Here is a 22,553-nt window from a genome sequence, read left to right on the forward strand (position 1 = left end):
CCAGTTAAGAAAGAACTCGAATCTTATCCTGCTGGACTTGGAGGACTAATTTTTTTTTTTAAGTCTCTAATAATCTTTGAGCTACGAAACTCGAAAAGATGTCCTTTTTAGGACAAAAATCGCACTTGTCGTCCATTTCATCTCCTGCTATGATTTAATTAGCTTTGCTTTTTTTTTTTGGTAGATAGCTTTGTATATTCTTTTGGAATTCTCGTGATAATACTCGGACCCATGAACTTTCCTATTTTGTATTTTATTTCAGTTAGACTTGTTCAGCTTTGCACCATATTTCTCACTTCTTGTTCCTCAATGCAGATTTTAAGGAATGGCATTATCATGGAAAAATATTGTTTGAGCGTGGATGAGTAACAACCAACAAAACGCTTCTAAGTACGAAATTGTGGGTCTACTACAGGGGCCAGTTTCTCACTTTTAAGGATTCTAATTGTACACAGTCAAGTGATTGAGTAACACTCATTAAATATTTACTCTCATCATCCTTAAGTTCTACACCCGAGTTAAACTTTGCTTAATTCATATATTCAATTTTTCATCAACCTCAACGGTCTTGCTTTATAACTATATCATATCCGTGAAGAAATCTGTTGATCCGCACGCAGCTCAATAAGAAAAAAAAACAAAGAGAGGGAAAATAACGCTTATTTCAGCTGAACAACAGTTTCAGTGAAGTGTATGTAGGGATGTAATGTCGATCATTCTTCCGTATTTTCCGGGGATGAGGCAAGGTGGGATTGTTACGGAAATGCTTATTTCCATCAAGTCTTTGAAGTAGAGAATGGGGGGTTCAAGCAGCCACCGTCACCAAGTGATAGTGTTAATAGACCCACATCCTTTCTCCTCAATGACATGACATTAGGCACCATCAAAATTCATAAATATGGATGAAGAGAATGAATAGCACAGTGTTGCACTTCTCGCCTGGTGACCAAGAGATCTCAGGTTCGATACTCAGTGGGACTACTCGTGCCCCTTTATTAGATATTTAAGATTTCTATTTCAATGTACTAGGCTTATGGGCCTCCTCACTTGTAACCGAAAAAAAAAATTCATAAATATGGATTGACGACAGGATACTTGTTTTTCTCTCATAGCCTACATATTGAATGCCGTTACTCTCACTATCCAATAGGAGAATAATGCGGGTCAATGCATGCATTCAATGTACGAGAGAAAATCGGGTTCCGAACTCGGCAATTTTTTCTTCGAATGTTTTAGTTTTATTAATTTTATAAATTTAATAATAATATTAGGAGGCCACATTAGCAAGTCGTGCACATGACGTTGAGCCCCATCATTTTATAAAACTGCAGAAGATGCGTATAGAACTTACTCCTAACTGAGTATTCTTTTTAACTGTTAGATTGATGTATATAATCGATTTATTTTCCACTAATGAAGATGATGGCTAACGACGATTTATGGCTATTCGTGAAGAAGAATGTTCAGTTCAATAACATTTGCTCTTGACCTGAATCAGGCAGTTTAGTATCGATTTAGTTTCTGTGCCCTTGCCATGTTAAGCATGCATGGAAGTATATAATCCATTAATTAAAGGGGTATTTACCTAAAATGGCCCATGATTTGTCCGTTTTGTCAAATCTATCCTATACTTTTTTTTTGGTCAAATCTATCCCATGGTTTACTTTTTGCATCAAATCTATCCCGGCGTTATCTTTTCCGTCGACATCTAACGGCCGTGCTGACCTGGCGCCTACGTGGCAAGTGTGGCCCACTATCTCTCCACGTGGCACGTCAGCACGGCCGTTAGATGTTAACGGAAAAGATAACGTCGGGATAGATTTGATGCAAAAAGTAAACCATGGGATAGATTTGACAAAAAAAAAGCATATGATAGATTTGACAAAATGGACAAACCATGGGGCATTTTAGGTAAAAACCCCTTAATTAAATGAAATAACAAAGAAAGTAACAGATATATTTACATAGAAATTTCAAATTCATAGTGTCATAGCCGTCGTCACAAGACAACAAATGAATCTGTCAAACATACGAGGTCTAAGTCCGTGAAATTTATCAAAGAGGATGTCGTGCAATGTCTCATGTTTTTGCTTGATAACCACGAGATTTCATATTTGATACTCATTATGAGATTATTTGTGCTCTTTCATTAGGCATTAACATTTTTATTTTGTTATATAAAGTTTACGGTCGTCTCTTATAATTAAAAAAAATCCATGAAATTTCTGCATCTGCCTTCCAACAAACGCAATTCTAGTCTTCGTGCCGTCTATTGCATGGCATTCGTTTTCCGTGTCCAACGGTTCTAACTTTTGTCTATTTTTTTTTTTACTTTTTGATTTTTTTTCCTTCTTTTGGTTTGCAGCTGATGACATGAGTTTAATGATAAGGGAAAGGAATTGAAGGAGCACAACTGATGACATGAGTTTAATGACAAAGGAAAGGAATTGAAGGAGCACGATGATTCCCACCGGTGAGAATAGAATCTAAATCTTCTTCATTCCTAGTTAGATAGTATCCGGCTGCACCTCTATTTTGTAACATTTTTAATTAATTATTCTTCTCTCCCTTCTGGAGGCTATTCAACCCAGCATTATCATATCCTTAAATGGTGTATGCTTAGGTGAGTTTTCGCTTGATTCTTATGAAGACTGGGAAGATTATTCAGTCTTTTCCAGGGATGAGACAAGGGGGATTTTTATGGGACAGCTTATTTCCATAAAGTCTTTGAAGTAAAGAATGGGGGGTTGAAGCAAGCCACCGTCACCGAGTAGTCACGGTATGAGACCCACTCAATGATATCAGGAATCAATTTTTTCTTTTCTTTTTTCTTTGTTATGTACTCTGATATTCGGAAATTTAGTTAATGGAGTCTAACTAATCTAGTTCGAATCAGGTCAATTCATTAAGGGTAAAACTCTCTCAACCAAGGATTTTCTCCATTCACAAGACTCTTCTCTGAGACCTTGCATAAGGAAAACAAGTATCGAATTATTCGAATCAACCTTTATTGGTTATCAGACACCAATTGAAATGGTTTAATTGTGAGGGTTCTGTGCAGTGCCAACATTCTCAACTTGGAATCAATATATGTTGGATTAACTAGATCTTCTTCTCCCCTATTTCTATTATAGGCCATGGATCTCATTTGTAACAAAAGAAGGAAAATAGTGATTTTCTTGAATTTACACAAACATAAGATACACTACATGAAATAATAAGTATCTTATAATTTAAGTGAACGGAGAAATAATTTACACAAGAGGAAAAAAAGTTTCCCCCTAACCTTTGGGAATAAGCAACATTTGCCCCATGACTTTTAAAAAGTTACACGTTAGCCTCCAACCTCACTAGAAAAAAGACACTTTGCCCATTCTGGTCAAATTCCAACCAAAATCGTTTTACATATTATAATAATAACAACAGTAATAGTACTAATAACAAAATTATATAACAGAAACCTGCAGTCGATGTTGGACAAGGGGTTAGGGAGTGTGATACCCGACATACTTTTATTTTTTCAAACTTGCATACATAAACATATACATACATATATACATACATATACTTAGGTATGTATATTATATATCACGTTTATGTGGCTGAAAAAAAGAAAAGAAAAGAAAAGAGGTTGCAAAGGACCCCACGTGGCCCAAGATTCTTCCCCTCATTTTTCCCCGAGATTCCACCGCCATTGACTTCTTTCTTTCCTTTTTCTTGTTTTGTTTTGGGCTGGGGGGCTGCGTTCTTCGACAGAAGAAGAAGAAACAGAGCAAAAATAGAGAGAGAGAGAATAGGAGGAAGTGGGAGGAACCTGCAGAAGCAGAAGAATCTTCGTGCATGTCCCTGAAAATCCGACACTGCGGTCACCTGTTTCCTTTCCAACCTCTCTTTCTCGGTGGTTTTGGTTATAGGTTTGAAGGTTAAGCAATTTGAGGAAGTTTCATGGGATTTATTTTCATCTCAGACTTGAAACGAGGGATCGAGGAGACCGAATATCTAAATTCTGAAGACTCGAGCCAATGAACTATTCTTTGAGAATTGTCGATGAGCTAGGAGCTAGACTAGCAGCACAGGAGAACTCTTTTGATATCGGGGATCAGTTTGGAGGACTAAGTATGGACCTTAGTTATTTGATAGAAATTCTTTTTGTATAGAATAAATTTGAATATGTTACGATCCCAAATTTTTGTTTAGTTAAATTACTTATGTGAGTGAGAAAAAAGTAATCTCTTGAGAAGTATGTATATACATATAGAGATTGCTAGATTGATTATATATATGTGAGTTTATGGGAATTATGTTTTTATATGAATAGTTATGTGATAATGGATATCGAGAAAATCTAGGGAAAATTCAGCGAAAATTTCGGGTCATGACAATTTTGATATCAGAGCATAGGTTAGGAGATCTTGTAACTTAAGTAGATGCTTAATCCCCGAGAAATTTTTTATAATTGTGGAGATTTTGCTAGGATTTTTTTAAAATCCATGCTCGTTAAGTACGTGAGTTATTTATGCTTTGGATTTGTTAGAAGAACAAATGGAGTGACTTAGATATGCTTGTTAATAATTTATGCTTCAGCTAACGAATACGCATGGGACTTAGCTTGTTAATATTTGCATAAATATTGCATAGTAAAGGGATTGGTAAGTGAACAAAATTCGACCATGGTGTTTTGTATGCTTGGAGCACTATCAAGTATTGAATTATAGAGGATGAGTCGTCGAGAGGTATTTCAGATTTTGCAGGTTACGTTTCACGAGTTTTCTTTCCATAAGTTATTGCAAACCTCTTTGAGTATATATACTAGTTTATTTTATGGGATTACAAGCGGTTTATATTTGATGGTGGTTGACAAGGGTATTCCTTAATGGCTAATAGTATGGTCTATTGTTCATCTTTTGCTGAACTAGTCTTCGTTGTAGTATCTGTTAGCATCTCATTTTGGCCCACCGATTCCAACAGAAAATGCCAACAGCGATTCTGACCACGGCCTCATAAGCGCGATAGGAGAACACAATAAAAGCTCGGGTCACTATTTACAGTCGGATCAATAGAGGCAAACACACAGGCACGGGGACATGAACTACAGAAGAAAGGCAGGGGCCACCAGGAAGGTACAGAGGGCAATGAGAGGAGGCAGACAGACAACAAACCTCGGGATAGTAGAAGTCGACACTGTGGCACTATTCATCACCGGATCACCGAAACTTCAGAAGGTATCCGATATAGGACTCTAAAAATCCCTCTTGGTACCAAAATGACCAATGGCACCTCCGAGCGCATTTAAGAGATCTTTTGCTTAAGCCGGGGCGCCCTCGAATGTTCATAGACACCTTCCTAACAAGGCTCCCGGGACGTCCGCTTCACAGACAAATAAACAACACCCGAAAACAGGTCTGCACACACCTGAGGGTCACCAGGACTAGGGAACAGGTTTTAAACTGTGTTTCGGGACTCATCATGATCTCCCGAGTGGGTCCCGACCCGGAAAAAGAGGCCCTTTCTGCACAGAAACATAGCCGAAAACCCTTTTAACGAATCGTCAGCACATGAAATCTGCGCTAATCAATTCCAAGGACCTCAAGGGCTTTGTAGATAAATCCTGATCGCATTGCACAATCCATTTAGGTTTTCCAAGTACCATTCCGGTAGCAAAATGACACTTTTCACACGGAATCTTGCCCTTAGTGCTCATTCAAGAAAATGTTGATGTCCGAACTCTACACCACCCACTCCCAACAACCCCTAGGGCCAGGGAAATCATTTCGGCTCGAACCAAGCAAACCATACTGGTCTCTCGAGTGACGTTTCAATGGTCACGAACGCCTCCTGGCAAACTTTCGGGACTTGTTTTCGACAAACGGAGATCGCAGTGGTTTCCGAACACATCAAACAACTGGGAAAGCACTGAGAGAACCCTGTTTGCGGATTCCTAGGACATCTCCAATTATCGATCTCCAACCGAGGTCGGTGAGTCAACCGTTCTGCCCAAAGCACGAAGCACGTCGACACGAGCAATACAGCACGCAGAGGCGCGAACATGCAACAGAAACGGACAACTTCGCTTCGATCATCCAAACAGAGCAAAACCACCTTGTGAGTCCCCAGGCCACCCGAACATTCACTTACATGAAGCATGTCAATATTAGACTCATTAAAACAGTGTTCGCGCGTACATTAATAATTCTTCGTTCAAGCAAGCCACGGAAATCGAGCGCGCGAACAATCGAGCCTCGAGCTTCTTCTGACTTTCTTCCTAGTCAAGTGGGACCCTTGAGCTAGCCAAGCCATGCTGAGCTAAGCCAAGCCGCAAGCCATGGCTCTCCTCTAGAGGCAAGTAAAATGAGCCACATCCACTTAATTTTCAAAATATCTCTTACACCCATCAACTTCACTCTTCCATCCATCAACTCCCATCAACTTGGGATGACTATTTCCCCTCCCTAACCCCATTTAAAATTTCGGCAGCCCCCTAAGCACCCTCTAATCACACTTGGCTTTCCCTAATTGCTTCATTAAGCTAGACTTTATAAGTCCATTTCATCATTAAGTTAATGACAACTCACCATCCACTCTCTCTCAAGCTCTCTCACTCTAGGATATCCTCCCAAGCCCCCTTAGCCTCAGCAAATACCAGAAAATCGCACAACCCTATCTCAGCCCGGTTACAAGGCCATTTCGCCCGAAAACTCAACCGTTTTCCGGCGACCGCCACTCAACCCGAACCAAACTTGACCAAACTTTAGACCCCCCATGTTTTCGACCTTCTAAATCCATTTCCGGAGTTAGTTTTAGCATTTGAGGCCTCCAGCACATCGTTTCAGCAGACAATAGAAACAGTGCGGAACCGTGCCTCTTGGGTTCATCCTGGGTCCTAGACGTGTCATTCGTTCCCACAACCATGGCGAGTCATGCCCACATGTTCTAAGGGTCCCCTCATGATCCTCACTCTCCCCATGACAAGGTGGTCACGAGTCGAGAGCCGATCAACCTTGCACAACCAGTGTTTCATCCCTTTCTTCTTATCAGGTTTATTCTAGTTTTTACCAGTTTCTCTTTGCATTTCCGGTTGAAACCAGTCGTGTGCACGCCACGAGCTAGTCACGAACACTTCAAGAAGCCCCCTTAGGAGTCGGAGGAGCCCGAGCCACCATGCCGACCCACTTTCTTCTTGGCTGCCGCTGTTGCTTGCTTTTGGGTGCTCTCTGCACTTTCTTTCCAGCCGGGTCTAGCGACCCTCTTGCCACTTCTCCGACTCTTTCCTCGTATTTCGAGGCTAGTTATAACCCCTCTACGACTTAGGGAAGCTAGATCTTCGATACTTGGTTGTCGTGGGGTGATAAGGTGATTTTGTGCCGTTTTGTATGCAAGTTTGTATCTTCAGACGTTTTCATGCACTTTATTCCATATTACGTACGGTTTATCATTATCATGATGAGAAATGGTGTGATTCGAGGTCATGGATGAAGGCCAGCAAAAAAAAAGCGTATCAGAGCAGAAAAATCAGTTAAGAGACACGGAGATCGACGTAGAGATGGAGGAGACTTAGCTTCGGAGGCGATCATCAACTCGACGGCAACGGGCACCAGCATGGGAGCGAGAGTTTGGGCAGCAATGTGAAGAAGCACAGCAGCAAATAAAAGCAGCAAGGGAGGTGATGAAGAGGAGAAGGACCCAAGGGTGCTGGTGGTGGTGATTCAAGAAGAGGCTATGGACGTGAGGAAAGAGAGGAGGTGGCTGAGAGGGGGAAGGTCATAATGGTGATGGTGCTGGTCTCGACCAAGTGACCCCACCCCAAGCAGCAACTGAAAGCCCGTGGAAGAAGAAGGGATCGTCATGTTTAGCTAGCTGGTTAGGATGGATATGGCTGGTCGTGAGATGTCCAGAATGAGAGAGATTGAGGGAATGCGAGAGAGAGAGAGAGAGAGAGAGAGAGAGAGAGAGAGAGAGAGAGAGAGAGAGAGGATGGGAAGAGAATGGGAATGGACCTGAGAGTGAAAAATGAGAGTTGTCCCGAAGATGAGAGTGAGAGCTCGAGGTGAAGTTTGGAGAGAGCCCAGCTGAGGGAGTCATGTTATTCCCCTGAGGGAGTGAGCTGGTCAAGAGAGGGAGTGTGAGCTGGGAGAAATCCGGTTGGTTTGAGCTGAGGGCGAATCACGTGCCCGAGCTGAGGGAGATTCCGGTGTCAGCTGGGGGAATCCTCTTGTCCCCGTCTGTTCTCCCTGTTTTTTTTTTTTTTTTCATTTTTCCCTTACTGTTCAGTTTGTTTCAGAGCGAGAGAGATCGGTCAGAGCTGAGCTGAAAGGCTCGGGCTGGGAAAAAGCAAAAAAGAGAATCTGATCAGATTGAATCACAGAAATAGGGCTTGCATGGGAGGTAGCGGCCGAAAGAACCGAAAAGGGTTGACAGAGAGGAGGAAAGGAGGAAGAAAGATGGCTTTTTACGTTGCAGAAGACAGGCTGAAATGGAAAAGGAAAGAAAGCAGAAGAGGGTTGCAGAGAAAGCGAAAGGAGAAAGAAAAAGAAAAGGGAAGGGCGGGTAGGAAGAAAAGAGGAAAGGCAACGCAAAAAGAAGAAAGTAGCGGTCAAACATGTGAACCCACTTTATTATTTCCTTCTTTTCGTTTGTTTTATTATCATCATCAATATTTTTTTACTCGTGCGAGCATTTTTCACTAAATTCAATTTCTTAGGATCCGTTGACGTTTTCGGGATCAAAATTTCGAAATTTCAAAATTCGAGAAATAGTCCACTCTTTGAGGATTTCAATTTGTATCCATGGAGACCGAATCTCGAGAAAATCAATATTGAACTTCTGACACACGTTGATTGTAATTGCTCAATTACTTTCGAATTTCTCGTCTTTTTGAACGGACATCCGAAAAATAATATGAAAACACCGTTGTGTTCAGGAATATTCAGTGATCGATATTATGCAGAAAAATATTTTTTCGCATCGAGTTTTGTTCCAAATTTTGAATTCAAATTTAACTCGCGTAAGACCTGAGAACATCCATAGAGTATTTTTTCTGAAAAATATCAAATTAAAGTTAAATAATAAATAAACGCCCCTTAGTTTAAAAGCCGTGAATGCTTGGACAATTAATCAAAATACTTCCCTTTGATGGGCGACGAAATGACGATTTTGCCCTCTCTTGGAGCCGGTGGACCACAACGGGGTGCTGACAGTAGTGAAGGACGAAGATAGAGCAAGAACGAGTAGCTCCCAGTCAGTCCCTAGATCGGTCACAATGGCGTGATTTATTTGCTCAAAGGTTTTTGGTTTTCCAATCTGAGCAAATCGTGTTGCTAATTGACGCAGAGAGTTGATATATTTCAACACCGTGTTACCCTCCTTTTGTAAATCATGCCACTGATGTTAAAGAAAATCGATTTGAGCTGCGGCTTGGGCCAAGAACATGGTTTCGAGGGCAGTCCAGGCTTCATGAGAGGTCTTTAACCTGACAATGTTGCAGACAATCTCTTCTGTCACAGTGAGCATAATACAGGTAAGGGTAAATTTTTCCCTCATTACCCATTGTCGATAGGCTAGATTAGGGGTTGTAACACCATCCCTCGAGATTGTCTTCTCAGGTGCTGGAATATCACCTTTAACATAGCCAAGTAGATCATATGTTTCAAGAAGAGCACTCATAATACCCCGCCATAAAAAAATAGTTACTACCATTGAGATTGACTTTTATGGTGGGAACAGTTGCAGGTAGAGGTTGCAGCTTACATGAAACGATTGTTCCAGAGGTGAAATTAGTCATGGTAGAAGTTGAATCAACCATAGAAATCGATAGTTTCAAATTGAAGATTGAAAGAAGATGATTGAAGGCCGATTGAAGGCTGAGGAGCGGCCACAGTAGGCTGAGAAAGAAGAAAAACATGGAATGCCCGATCTAGGGCTCTGATACCATAAAGAGATTTTTGGGAGAAATCCAACCTACTATTCATAGGTTGTATACTGGTATTAATACTGCAATTGTGTACAAAATTATAGATACAAGTATGAAAGTGTATCAAATTGGTTATACACAATTAACAATTTTATCTATGGCTATCTTTCTCAATTAGAAGCTAGCAATGTGGTGGTTGCAGGGATTATGGCAGTCAAGGAAGGGATGCAACTAGTGAAACAAAAGCAATGGAAGGCTGTCACAATGGAGACTGATGAAGTGAGTGCTTTCTCCAATCTAACAAGAGGATAAGCTAATGCATCATGGGGCATCTTTGGGGTGGTCAAAGATAACAAACAGATGAAAGGGGGTTGCACATCAGTTCAGATCAATTGGGTAAGAAGATTAGCAAATAGCATGTTGACTGGGTGGCCTCTCTCGAGCTAGAAGAATGTGTGCTTAATTGATTGGGTTTCAAACCCCCCCCTCCCCCCCCCCTGCTTAATTGATTGGGTTTCAAACACCCCCCCCCCCTCTTTGTATAATTTACTAAGGCAATCAAATGGAAATTGACACGGATACTGCATAGATTACCTCTACGGTATCTGATGTAATTAATCATGGTTAATGAAATAGCATGAGGAAGTTTGAATCGTAAAAAAAGTAATATGGTTTTGCTGTACAATTTCCATTTGATTGCCTTAGAAAATTGTAAATATGTGCAATGCACTGGCCCTATGACTACTCCTAATAAAAATGAATATATCACATATTTATAAATATATATCCCTAATAGACGTGAACTCAATCGCTTATAGCACTGTGCGGACCCAAATTTGCATCTCGTCAGGGCCCGCATGCGCGCCTAACGGCTTGAGAGTGTCCATCTTCCTAGAGATGAGTGACGGACACGCGTGAGAAGGAGTCGCCACTTACCATTTTACAACCCGAGAGTCGAGTGCCAGTAAGTTACACAGGTTTAGGGGTATAGGTACACCTAGTATGCTAAGGCAATGGTCATGCAGAACCAAAAATTCCGAGTTCAATCTATTACGTGCGGGCCTATATCCTGCACGCCCTTTCAATACTCTAGCTTGCTAAGCTTGCCATTTTGTTTATTTACCGTGTGATTTAGGGTTGCACTTGACTGGCCTGTTTTGATAACGTAAATTCGGTGAAATGATCACTTCGGGCCAAGAACCCGAAAGAAGAATAGACTTGCGCGTCGAGGAATCGGTTCGCTATCCTAGTGTTACAGTTTGTCGGACCGTGGTGGTCGACTCCTTGCGCGAACCGAGACTGCGAGTACTTGGGCTTACTTGTCTCTCGGTAGAAATAGACCGACCTGACTGGTTCGACACTCGGACCTCTTTTACGCCGACCGGAGATCCTTACAAAAGTATAAATATACAAATAAATGCCCTCATAATGTACTCTCAATAATTACAGAAGATAACTGAATAAAATACATGGATACCGATCGGTTTGCGCTGGGCCATTATTCCGCTCTGGCTCACTGTGCGTTTTGAATGACTGATAAGTAAATTAAGGCAACGCTCGAGGAGCCCGGGGTCAGTTCTGACCTAGCTAACGGGTAGTGAGAGAGCCGATTGATTCTCAAGGTGACCGTTGGACCGGTCGAGCTCCTAGGCGATGCCTAACTGCGATTCACACGCCCGATCCTAGTCGTCTTCCACATAGACATTACTCGTTGCAGAACGGTGACTCGGGCTTAGACCCCATTCCGCACTCGGGTTGCACGCTCTCGGTGTTCATGGGGGTGTTGGACCCCCTGATCGTCGGCTCGGGGCGTTAGATCCCGTGTAATACGTAACTTACGGGTTTGGACTCGAACCGCAACAAATCAACAAATAATAGCGGGAAATAGAAGAAAACTGATAAAAACTAATAAAAATAGATAAAAACAGACGAAACAGACATATAAAGACAAGGTGTGAATTATGTCAAGTTTACATGATTTAGCCAATTATTAACCGAGGTTAGTTGGCACGCTATTTTCCTATCCTAAGCAAATAGAAGAATGTGCTAGAATGCAGTTATAGGTTGACTATGCGTGTGTGAACCGATTAAAAATTGTTTTGTATAGTGGCATTGCGGTTTCACTGATTATGCCAAATATGTGTTTTGACTCAAGATTTGAAATCTAGGGTTCCACCTAACCATTATCTAATATTCGGTTAAGTCAAATGAATGGTTAATCCGGTTTTACATGTTTTGTAATAGAAATAACAATTCTAACTATCGAATCTACGGTGAAATGACAGAAACACCCAAATCGGGTAGAGAGGGTTTAAGCAAATGACACTTGCACCCAAGTGGGCTGCCCTTCTCCACCCATGACATAGGGTGTTTCGATCATCCTAACGCCTTAGATGTCGGCGATTCACGAAAAGACAATTATGTCCTTAGATAGTAAAAGTTTGAAGTGCTCGTGCAAAATTGAGATCACGTGACACGGACTATTGAAAGTCAGTAGCCGGTGCCGATCGATCCCTTGGATCCATCGGGGTCATGCCAACCCCGAAAGAACCAAGAAACGATCGTTCTGCCTGGGAGTGGTCTAAGGAAGGTTCGTACACCCCGACTCGAGCCGCCTCAAATCCGGTCCTGACTCGAGTCAAGTTGTACGAGTGTTCCTTAGATGCCCATGCTACACGCGTTAAGTGTCTCGATGCTTTTAAAATTGTGAGTTTGAAAAGGGCATTTTCGACGTTTTGTGACCTATCGACACGCTTACAAATTATTAGCCAGTTCGTGCGATTTATCTTAGGCCGAATGATTTATTTAGCCAAATGATGCATCCCATTTTCCCGTATGTGGAATTATCAGTGATTGTGGCCTTGAGCCTTGAGCGTTACGGGTTAACGGAATCGATTCGCGACACGGGAACTAAAACGGGTCATTGAGGGCTCGAGGTAGTTTCCGATACTCGAATCCATGCGTAATACTTAAACTAACGTGCTTAGCATGCAATCTATCATGCAACAAATGACAAAATGGAAAATACAAATATGATCAATCCGATGGCCAACTTTTAGACCGGGAAAGGAGGCCGCCCTTGACCCGATTAAGGTCAAGGAGCTCTCGGCCAACTCCTCAAGGGAAAGGCTGTGAGCCACCTTGACCCGGCTTGGGTCTTGAGTGGTCTCCTCACCCGATTTTAGCCATTCTTCGCATACATAAAACATCAAACACGATAAAGACACGTATTTTAAAAAATCGATGCCGCCATGCTCTTGAAAACGCAAACAAACACTCAAGCATGCACATACATGAAATTTAATGGAATCGATAAAATGACACCGACTCATGGAAGCGGAAAAATATAAAAAAAACATGAAACAACTAAACTTGAGGGAAAGGAGGCCAAACTCGGCTCAAAAGAACCAAAGAGGCTCTCGACTACCTTTTTAAGAGGTAAAGTCGAGTGGCCTCCTTGGCCCTTCCCAACTGGGATGGTCTTCTAAGCCTCGACTTTAGCCTTTTCCTGTCATGTTGCACGTATTACAACGCTACACGAGCATAGTGAGCGAAATAGAAACGCGTTAAACGATTACATGCATATAACTGGTCAAGGATCGCCTTATCACCCCACAAACGCGATGAAACTAAAGAGACCTACTTCTCTAAGAGTTGAAAAGTTATACCTATGCCTTGGGGCGTGTTTTGAGGTGGTTTTGAAGCTCGAAGAAGCTCGGAAAAAGGCTGTACAGTAGCGGGCAGTGAGGGACCCGAGATGGACTGTTTTGGCACCAGGGAAGAAACCAGCTTGCACGGGAAGCTCGGGATGGTTGCTTGAAATTGGCACTAGCTTTCTCCACTCCCAAGGGACTGTTAGAGGTGGTCGTGAAGAGCTAGAAGCATCTTGAGGCTCGAGCAAACCCAAAAACTTAAAGAAAGAACCGGTAAGTCCAAAGAAAACCCGGTAAGGAAAATGGAAGAAAAATGAGGTCTTGCTTGGTTGAACGGCTCTCAGCACGTGAATACCTTGTCATGGGAGAGAGTGAGGGTCGTGAGGAACCCCTAGAAGGTGATGGCACGACTCGCCTTGGTCGTGAGATCGAGGAAGAGCTGACTAGAACCCCGGAACCTCAAGGAAACCTGATTCTGTGCTGGTTTGATCCGCAAGGCTAGAGGCTTCAAATGTAAAAACTAAGCTCGGAAATGGATTCGGGGGATCGAATACATGTGGGATATGAAGTTTGGTTGAAGTTGGCTTAGGTCGGGTGGCGGTTGCCGAAAAACAGTTGAGTTTTCAGGCAAAAAACGACCTTGTTCCGGGCTGAGGAAGGGCTAGACGATTTCTGGAAATGAGGAGGTGTTTGAGAGTGTTTTAGAGTGAGAAAGTTTAGAGAGAGATGGCAATAAGAGTTGTGATTAAGTTAATGATCCAATAAGCTTATAAAGGTGACATAATAAGGCAAATTAAGTGAAATTAAGTACAATTAGTGGGAGTATCAGGGGGCATCCGAATTTTTAAGATGAATTAGGGAAGGGAAAGTGAGTGGAAGGTTGATGGGAGTTAATAGATAGAAGGAGATAAGTGATGGGTGTAAGAGATATTTTGAAATTGAGTGGTGGAGGCTTATTTGGCTTCATTCTAGAGGAGAGCCATGGCTTGTGGCTTGTGGCTTGGGGCTTGGCTTGGCTAGATTAGGTAGCTCATGGGTCCCACTCGGCTAGGAAGAAAGCCAGGAGAAGCTCGAGGCTTGATTGGTTGCGCGTTTGATCTCCGTGGCTCGCTTGAACGACGAATTGTCAATGTACGCGCGAATACGATTTTAATGAGCTCAATATTGCCATGCTTCGTATAAGGAAATGCTCAGGTGGCTCGAGGATTCGAAAGCCGATTTCGATTCGTTTGGATGATCTAAGCGAAGTTAACTATTTCTGTCACCTATTCGGGGCTCTGCATGCTGTACCGCTCGCGTCGATGTGTTTTGTGCATTGAGCAGAACAGTTGACTCGCCGACCTTAGCTGAAGATCAGGAACCAGAGACGTCATAGGAATCCGCAATCGTAGTTTTCTCTGTGTTTCTCGAGTATTCTGATGTGTTCGGAGACCGTTGCGATCTCGGTTTGTCGAAAATGGATCCTAAAAGTTTGCCGGGGTACGTTTGAGACCACTTTAATGCTACTCGGGAGACCTTGATGATTTGCTTGGTTCGAGGCGAAATGATTTCTCAGGCCCTAGGGGTTTTACGGAGTAGGTGGTGCCAAGCTCGAGTATTAACATTTCGCAAAACAAACTCCAAACGCGAGATTCCATTTGAAAGGGGCTCTTTTTCCGTCGGAACGGTATTAAGGAAACCTAAATGACTTGTGCAATGCGATCATGGTTTATTTTCCCGGTTCTTGAGGTTCTTGGGATTGGTCGGTACAGATTCTGTCCCCCGAATATTCGTTAAAAAGGTCTCCAGCTATGTTTTTGTGTGGAAATAGTCCCTTTTTCCCGGGTCGAGATCCACTCGGGGGGACCAAGATGAGTTCCGAAAAGCAGTCTGAAACCTGTTTCTTGGTCCCGGTGACCCTTGGATGTGTGCAGGTCTGTTTTCGGGCGCCGTTTATTTGTCTGTGAAGCGAGTGTCCCGGGAGTCTCTTCAAGAAGGTATCTACGAACATTCGGGGGTGTCCCGGCTTAAGCAAAAGGTTTCTGAAATGCGCTCGGAGATGACATTGGTTATTTTGGCAGCAAGAGGGATTTTTAGAGTCCCATATTGGATACCTTTTAATACTTCGGTGATCCGACGATGAATAGTATTGTCGTGTCGGCTTCTGTTATCCCGAGGTTTGCTGCTTGTCTGCTCCTTCCGGTTGCTTGCTGCTACCCTCTGGTGGCCCTAGCTTCTCTTCTGTAGTCTCTATCTCGTGACTATGTGTTTGCCCGTGTTGGCCCGTCTGTGAATAGTAGCCCAAGCTCTTCTGTACCTTGTTCTGTCGCGCTTGTCGGGTTGTAGTTAGAGTGGCCAATGCTGCCTTCTGTTGGAGCCGATGGGCCAAAATGGGGTGTGGACAAGCACTAACATATTTTACATAGTATCAAAATATTATGTTTTAGCGCGCTCATATGAACTCACACCACACCAAATCAATGTAACTTCAGGTCCCTATGGGACCACAAGAGGCAAGTGGGGCGATTTTCCCCACTGGCACCACTTTCTTATTTTTTTTTGAATTTTCAATATTTTTTTCATAATTTTCTGTTTTAAGTATAATAAATCAATTTTAAGCCTAACATTAATTAATTTAACCCCCTTTATGTATATTTTTTAATTTAATCCCTTTCTATTTGTGTGACGTTAAAAGTATTTTAATTTTATTTTCAAGAAAACACAAAGTTAATTGAGATCACTTGAGCTTTGACTTGGCGATGGCAAATTCATGAACTTCGAACTCCTATATTGCATGTAAAGTTCGTCCACTTAAAATTACCAACATCTTTTTATTTAATAATTTCTTTATTTGTTAGTGAGTGGGGTGATTCTTCTCACCCACACTACCCACTTTCTATTTTAATATTTTTTTAGTGAAGTATAAAAAGTCTATTTCAATTAATCATCAATTTAAAATGGGCTTATTTTACAATTGACATTAGAACTGTCCTAATTTTATTTCGATGAAACACAAGGTTATCCACCTTACTGGCTGTAACTAATCATCACTTAAAATTGGCGAGAAATAAGATTGAGGATGCACAATGCTCAATCTTAAGTAGGTTAGGGGGAATAGTGCAACTTTTTTAAGGTTATATGGTAATGTGCAACTAGGCCCAGTAGTTAGGGAGCAAACTGCAGTTTACATTAGTTATTGTGTGAAAAATCATTAAAAGCTTATTTGAAGAAAGAAAAACTATATCAAAAAATTACACACCTTCTCAAAACATATGGAACTTAATTAATTTTCTTACAAATCGGTGCAACGCACGGGTCTTTACCGATTTTACTATGAAGGCAGTCAAAAGTGCGCATCATGTTAAGTCCAGTCAAGTCCCGAGTGTGGAACTCAATGCAAGTAAAACCAAGTGGTCAGTTAATCCCTCATTGCTGGAGCATGGAAGAGGAAACTCGGCTCATGGTTAGTTATTGTAGACGGGGGATGAGAATGAAACCCTACGTAGATAAATTAAGTAGTAAAACACAAGTGTAAATTATCTAAAATCATGAATTTTTATTTTTGTCTCGGATATATCACGAATTATTTTGTTTTTTAACCATAAATCACTAACTTTCATTTTAGTGTTAAATCTTTCATGTTGTTTGATTTTCCATGAATTTATTCACATGGCTTCATCACATCATCAAAAAACTTGAAAAGTAACTATGATAAGATTATAAACTAATAAAATGTGAATTACAAACAAAAGGCCCCAAAAACCCTTGGCACTTATCGAGGTTGTTGGCGAGGCCCCACTCCCGATATTAAAGAGAGATCGTTAAGAAGAAAAGGAGAGGTGAATCATTGGGACTAGTGACCTCGCAGGCAGCCTGTGGACATCAGGGTTAATGGAGGTGTGATAGTAGCCGGTAAGGCTGTAAGTAAGAACTAATAAATCTGAAACCTGAAAAAACGACACTTGAAATTAAGTTTCTAATTTGGGTGGTTATGTTCTTTGATTTCAGATTCCACTTCAGGTTTTGGGTTCTATAAACGCAATCCAATGGGGCTCCTACCGATCGGATATAGCCATTAAAAAAAAAAAAGAAGCAGAGGTGTTCTAGGCAACATTTGTTTTTTTATTTCATGTATTCATCTGATGAGATATGATGTACTTTGTGTCTATTTTATTTGATTGTGTTTTTATTCATGGTAGAGTAGTAAACAATAGCTTGGTATGGAATTAGAATAAGAAATACACTCTTTTTTTTTATTTTCTTTTTAAGTAGCAAATTTGAGTTATCCGGAATTCGAACTGAAAAGGGGGTTTAATTATACTCAATAGATATTGGGCGGGTTTCCTCCCGTAACATATATGACTCGAAACATCTGAACTCGAAAAAACCTGAAATTCTCACTCGGACCAAACCATTTACACCCCTAGCAGCCAGCGAGGTGACCAACCCAATAATACTGAAAATCAAAAGAAAACATAAGCAAGAGGATATTTTTTTGCAGTCTAGTAAAATTTATAAAAGCGGTGTTGTTTCGTTAGAAAAGAAAAAGGTCAAAAACATTAGTGTACCGTACTACTATATTTGTTTACAAAATCAAATTTAACTTAACTTCCCTTCAATTCTACTACAAAATCATTACTTTTTCTATCTTTTTCTTTAAATTATCTTTCGAACTTTTTCTTATTCTATATTACAATTAATTTTTAATACTATATTGTCTCAATTATTTAACACTTTTGCCTCAATTTCGATATTTTTTTTCTTAATTCAACAACATAATCATTACTTTTTGTATTTTCTTCTTCAAATTATCTCATATACTTTTTCAACTACTTTTACCTTCGTCACCCCAAATCAAATTAAACTAAACTTAATTTCGCACAAAATATTTCTGATTGAAATGGAAATCGGACAAAAGGGGAGGCGGGAAGAGAAGGAAAGAAGGAAAGAAGGAATCCCTCTCTCTCCTTCAGAGCGCACTTTCACTGAAGTAAGCCAACAGTAAAGTAATGGAGTCGCCGAGGCATTCGTGCTTGAAGCTCGAGCTCCCAAATCCTACCGAGCCCGATGAGATCGAGCCGATTTTCATCAAGGCCACATGGTACGACACCCACTTCGACCTCTCCATCACGAACGACCCCGACTCTTGGGTCTGCAAAGGTCAAATTTCATCCTACTCGCCTGTTCGATTGAATCTCCTCATGAATCTTGAAAATTTTTGTCTCCAAGTTTCGACCCTTCGCGGTTTCGCGTCTGGGTTTTACAGCATCGGAGGAAGAAGTGAGGGAACGAGCGGCTCAGTGGGACCAGCCAGAGGCAGATTACATTGAATTGGCTGAGCGGTACTTAGGGTTTCAGCAGCCCGGTTCTGTTTACAAGTTCACCGACGCCGAAAACAGGTAGACAAGAGTATGTGCTTTTCTCCGGCGTCATCCCCCCAAAAATTCTATTTAATTTTGCTGGAATACTTTCTGTTTCCAATCTTTGTATCTGTGGTTCTACCTGTGGTCCCCTTTTATTAGATGACATTGATGTTTATCTGCCTGATCTATCGAGTTTTGCAATTATCATGGACCTAAGGAAAGGACAAAGCTGGAATGGCGATGGAAATGCCAACCTTCACCCAATCCTCAACAGACCAATTCAGGAATCTTGAACTTTCTTATGGATGCAAACATAAGGCTCAGTGTAAGCCTCCTAAGATTATAATTGGTTAAACATTATTAGTATAATATTTTATATGGCTGCTTGGAGAAGAAATAAGCCGTTAGTTTCACAAACTATCTCCTCTGGTTTGAAGTATCATTTGACCCACTGGGATCAAAGATAAAATGACTAAAAAGTAAAACTATAGCTTAACTGGTTCACACTACAATGAAACTCTTGACTTCTTATTTGATAGTTATCTATTAAGAGGAAGAAGTTGTCAGAAAAACTAAATCATTTGAGAGGTTAAAAGTGGAAACTGAGAATGCCTGGCACAGAGTGAACGTTTCAGCAATGAGAAGACAGAGTTTGTGTCTGCAATCTATGCAAAGGTGTTTTCTTCTTTCCTCTTTTATCATGGGAATAGGTAATATATCCAAGCAAAGGTGCTTTTTGTTCTTCTGATGGATATGGCTTCTGATAATTACGCACTCTTAGAGATAAATTAGACCCTCATGAGTAATGTTTATCTTTTACTATTAAAACTATGTGCTTCTTGCAGTTTTTCACTCTAATAACTATGTAATTATTCAGCCTGAAAGTTAGTTAAATGTGAAAGGGCAATTAGTTTCCATAATTCTTAAACTTGATCAAGAGAAAATGTCTAAAGAATTACGTTTACCTTATGGCTGTAACTCATGTTTTCTACATGATGAATTGATTATATCTTCTCTGTGTTGAGGAGAAAAGAAAAAAGGAAGAAAGAAAAAGAAACTAAGATGAGAGGAAGGGCTTGAAAATTCTGTTTGTTGGGTTAACCAAAGCCAAATCAAATTGATAATGTTGGGTTTTTATTGTCCAATCTGGTTCTGGTTATGTTATAATTCACTGATAATCCACGACTGAACTTATGGTACATGACGAAGACCGTCTAACTTTTTGTTGGCATATGATTGGAGCACTTGATGAATTGCACGTGAATATAATGAGCAACCTTTAGTATTACATCTCAGTCGCGAAATTGATTTTGGTCTTGTTTATGATGTAGTTCCTTAGTGTCTTAAATTAGAAGAAAGGGAAACTAAGGGAGCTCCAGGAGCAACTTGTCAAGGCAGGTGGTAAAGGTGGGAAATCACCAGAAGAAAACGAGGAATCCACGGAAAAGACGGACCCTTTTGATGAGGGAAGTGACAGGGAGGTAGAGACCATAAAGAGCGGCACTGGGACATCAGAAGATGTCCAGAAGGGTAAATCCCGTGGTCGGAAGAGGATTGCATTGAAATGAATAGTTCTATAGACCAAGACTGCTTTTGCTTAGGCGGAACAAGCTTTCTTTCCCTTATATGTACAGAGACTTGTTCTTTCACATTGCTGATGGTGTTTTTTTGTAGATACCTCATTTTGTCATTGTGCTGATGGCCTTTTCTTGTAGATACCTCATTTTTGTAATTGCACATATCTAAGGTTGTTGATTGTACAACATGGCCTGGCGTCCATTAGCAGTAGAAATGGAAATTTTGGATTATGAAAGGACTTATTTTATGATTGTCCTGAAATTGCAAAATTTGACTACTATGGTAAATTTTCTAAAGTTTTATTCGGTGGCGATTTATGTTAATTTGCAATAACTTTGACACATCTAACTGCTTCAGGGAAGCTTTTATGGTCATTTCCTTATTCTTCTATTAACTTCCCATGTCAACTTTACTTTTGGATGGATGGTAAGGTCTAAGAATTTCATGCAGTGATCTCTATCTTTTTCATGACGGTTTGTCTTCATCATCTTCTTCTTCTCATTGCCCTTTCCTTCTCTAGAGATGTAAACTTGATCTTCGGACGTAGTCCAACTAATCTTCTCCATTTTTCATTTTTTAGAATGATAATCTTCGCTGCAGCTTGTAAAGGATGGAGAGGAGAGAGATCATTTTCATCCATTCACGCCCAACTTGTCCTTGCTGTGAGCTTGCTAAACTCATCATTAGAAAGGATGAAGGATCGAGTGCTGTTGCACTGGGCCTGCTGCTTCACCTCCAGACCCTCCGTGATGAGCAAGGCCGAGATGTTACTGAGTTAAAAGGACTCAGTAGTCGAATTAGCTGTCCCCAGCTGTGTCAACCCTGTCCTGGCAAAGGTCCTTCCCTCTGTTGTAGTGCTCACACGAGACTGATCCAACATCCTGCTTGATCAGTTGAAACGGTTCAGCGAAACAGAAGGTATTGTCGTGAATATGTTCCTGGAATCATAATCACATGCAGTCAGCTCCACTGCGAGAGACAGGAACTCAGAAATGTACACCATGGACAAATATTGGACTTGAAAGGAGATGCCTGCATCGGATCATGTGGTGCTTAGCTTCATGAGGACCTGATAGCATGGCTTGATAACCAACCCATATCATCAATCATGTTCCTCTATGGGCAGCTTCGGGGAGGACCAGAGAGATAGCTTGGGCTCTAGAGCAAGGCCAGCACCGGTTTCTATGGTCCTTACGCCAGCCACTGCCCAAAGGAAAGATGGAGTACCCTAGTGACTACGTGAACCTCGAGCATGCCCTACCAGAAGGATTACTGGATCAGACAGCTCCGATTAGGAAGGTGATAGGGGGGCCCACAGGTGGCAGGTGGCAGCGTTGGCGCACCCAGCAGTTGGAAGTTTGTGTCGCGCTAAGGGTGGAACTCCATACTGGAGAGTCTGTGGTTCGGGGTTCTAATTGCTTTGTGGCCCATGTACTTAGAGCAGCAGTTCAATGTGTTCGAAATGCGCTCAGAGAGCTCGGGCTTGGAGTCAAGGTGAAGAAGGATTAAAGGAGAGATGTTGCAGGTGAGCAAGATGTGATTGTGGTCTCATTGGAAGAGATAAAGAAAGCTATTAAGGTTCTGATGGAGACCGAGACTGGGGAGGAGTTGAGGAAGAAGGTGAAGGAGCTGAAGAAGTGCAGGGTAGCTATTAAGGGTCTTCCTATTGTGCATTGGGTAAACTTGTTATCGAGCTGTCGGAGAATTGATGAACCCCCTTTTAACCCTCATGAAGTAAATCCAGTATGGAGAATACATAGACGGGATCCACTAGATTGCACTCGTTGCTCAAGCGTGGAAATTCCGAAAGGCAGAGGAGTTAGCCAACTCTGCTTCACAAAATATCAGGCTGTAGGCAAAACCTCTACTGTTACTGCAATATATGAAATGCAACAGAAGATATGTATACTGATATTGTATCTGCCAATCAGTACATTACAATCACCAGCATGACAATCCGACCGAGAGGAAGCAAGGAGAAAACAATACCAAAGAAAATGCGAATATTACAAGATCCTTGCACGGGATGGGTTCCATCATCAATTATATGTAGCAAAGAAAGTATATACAATA

General features: G+C 41.3%; 1 protein-coding gene and 1 long non-coding RNA gene across 15 annotated transcripts; both read left to right on the plus strand.

Annotated features, from left to right (window-relative positions):
• The first annotated feature begins 6,545 nt into the window (after positions 1-6,545).
• Positions 6,546-8,840, plus strand: LOC116206909. Its single transcript, XR_004156817.1, has 2 exons — positions 6,546-6,970; positions 7,086-8,840. It is a non-coding gene; the product is annotated as an uncharacterized LOC116206909 (long non-coding RNA).
• Positions 8,841-18,434: 9,594 nt separating this feature from the next.
• Positions 18,435-20,732, plus strand: LOC116208377 (DNA repair protein XRCC4-like). Of its 14 annotated transcripts, none has more exons than XM_031541769.1 (5): positions 18,435-18,699; positions 18,806-18,938; positions 19,125-19,227; positions 19,456-19,577; positions 20,234-20,732. In XM_031541769.1, exons 1-5 carry the CDS (start codon positions 18,549-18,551, stop codon positions 20,247-20,249), a joined length of 525 nt encoding a protein of 174 aa, XP_031397629.1. In that variant the 5' UTR covers positions 18,435-18,548; the 3' UTR covers positions 20,250-20,732. The 14 variants fall into 14 exon arrangements, 5 of the variants coding, with proteins under 5 accessions (XP_031397629.1, XP_031397630.1, XP_031397627.1 ...); XR_004157053.1 differs by having other exon boundaries at positions 18,436-18,699; positions 19,442-19,577; XM_031541770.1 differs by having other exon boundaries at positions 18,436-18,699; positions 19,442-20,732.
• The last annotated feature ends 1,821 nt before the right edge of the window (positions 20,733-22,553 follow it).

The sequence above is a fragment of the Punica granatum genome, chromosome 5 (assembly GCF_007655135.1).
Source record: "Punica granatum isolate Tunisia-2019 chromosome 5, ASM765513v2, whole genome shotgun sequence".
Classification (NCBI taxonomy): domain Eukaryota; kingdom Viridiplantae; phylum Streptophyta; class Magnoliopsida; order Myrtales; family Lythraceae; genus Punica; species Punica granatum.

Coding starts and splice junctions, on each gene's coding strand:
- LOC116208377 (XM_031541767.1), top strand. CDS start 18,549: ATGGAGTCGCCGAGGCATTCGTGCTTGAAGCTCGAGCTCCCAAATCCT. Junction 18,700..18,805: donor CGACTCTTGGGTCTGCAAAG/GTCAAATTTCAT, acceptor TGGGTTTTACAG/CATCGGAGGAAGAAGTGAGG. Junction 19,228..19,455: donor ATGCAAACATAAGGCTCAGT/GTAAGCCTCCTA, acceptor ATCTATTAAGAG/GAAGAAGTTGTCAGAAAAAC.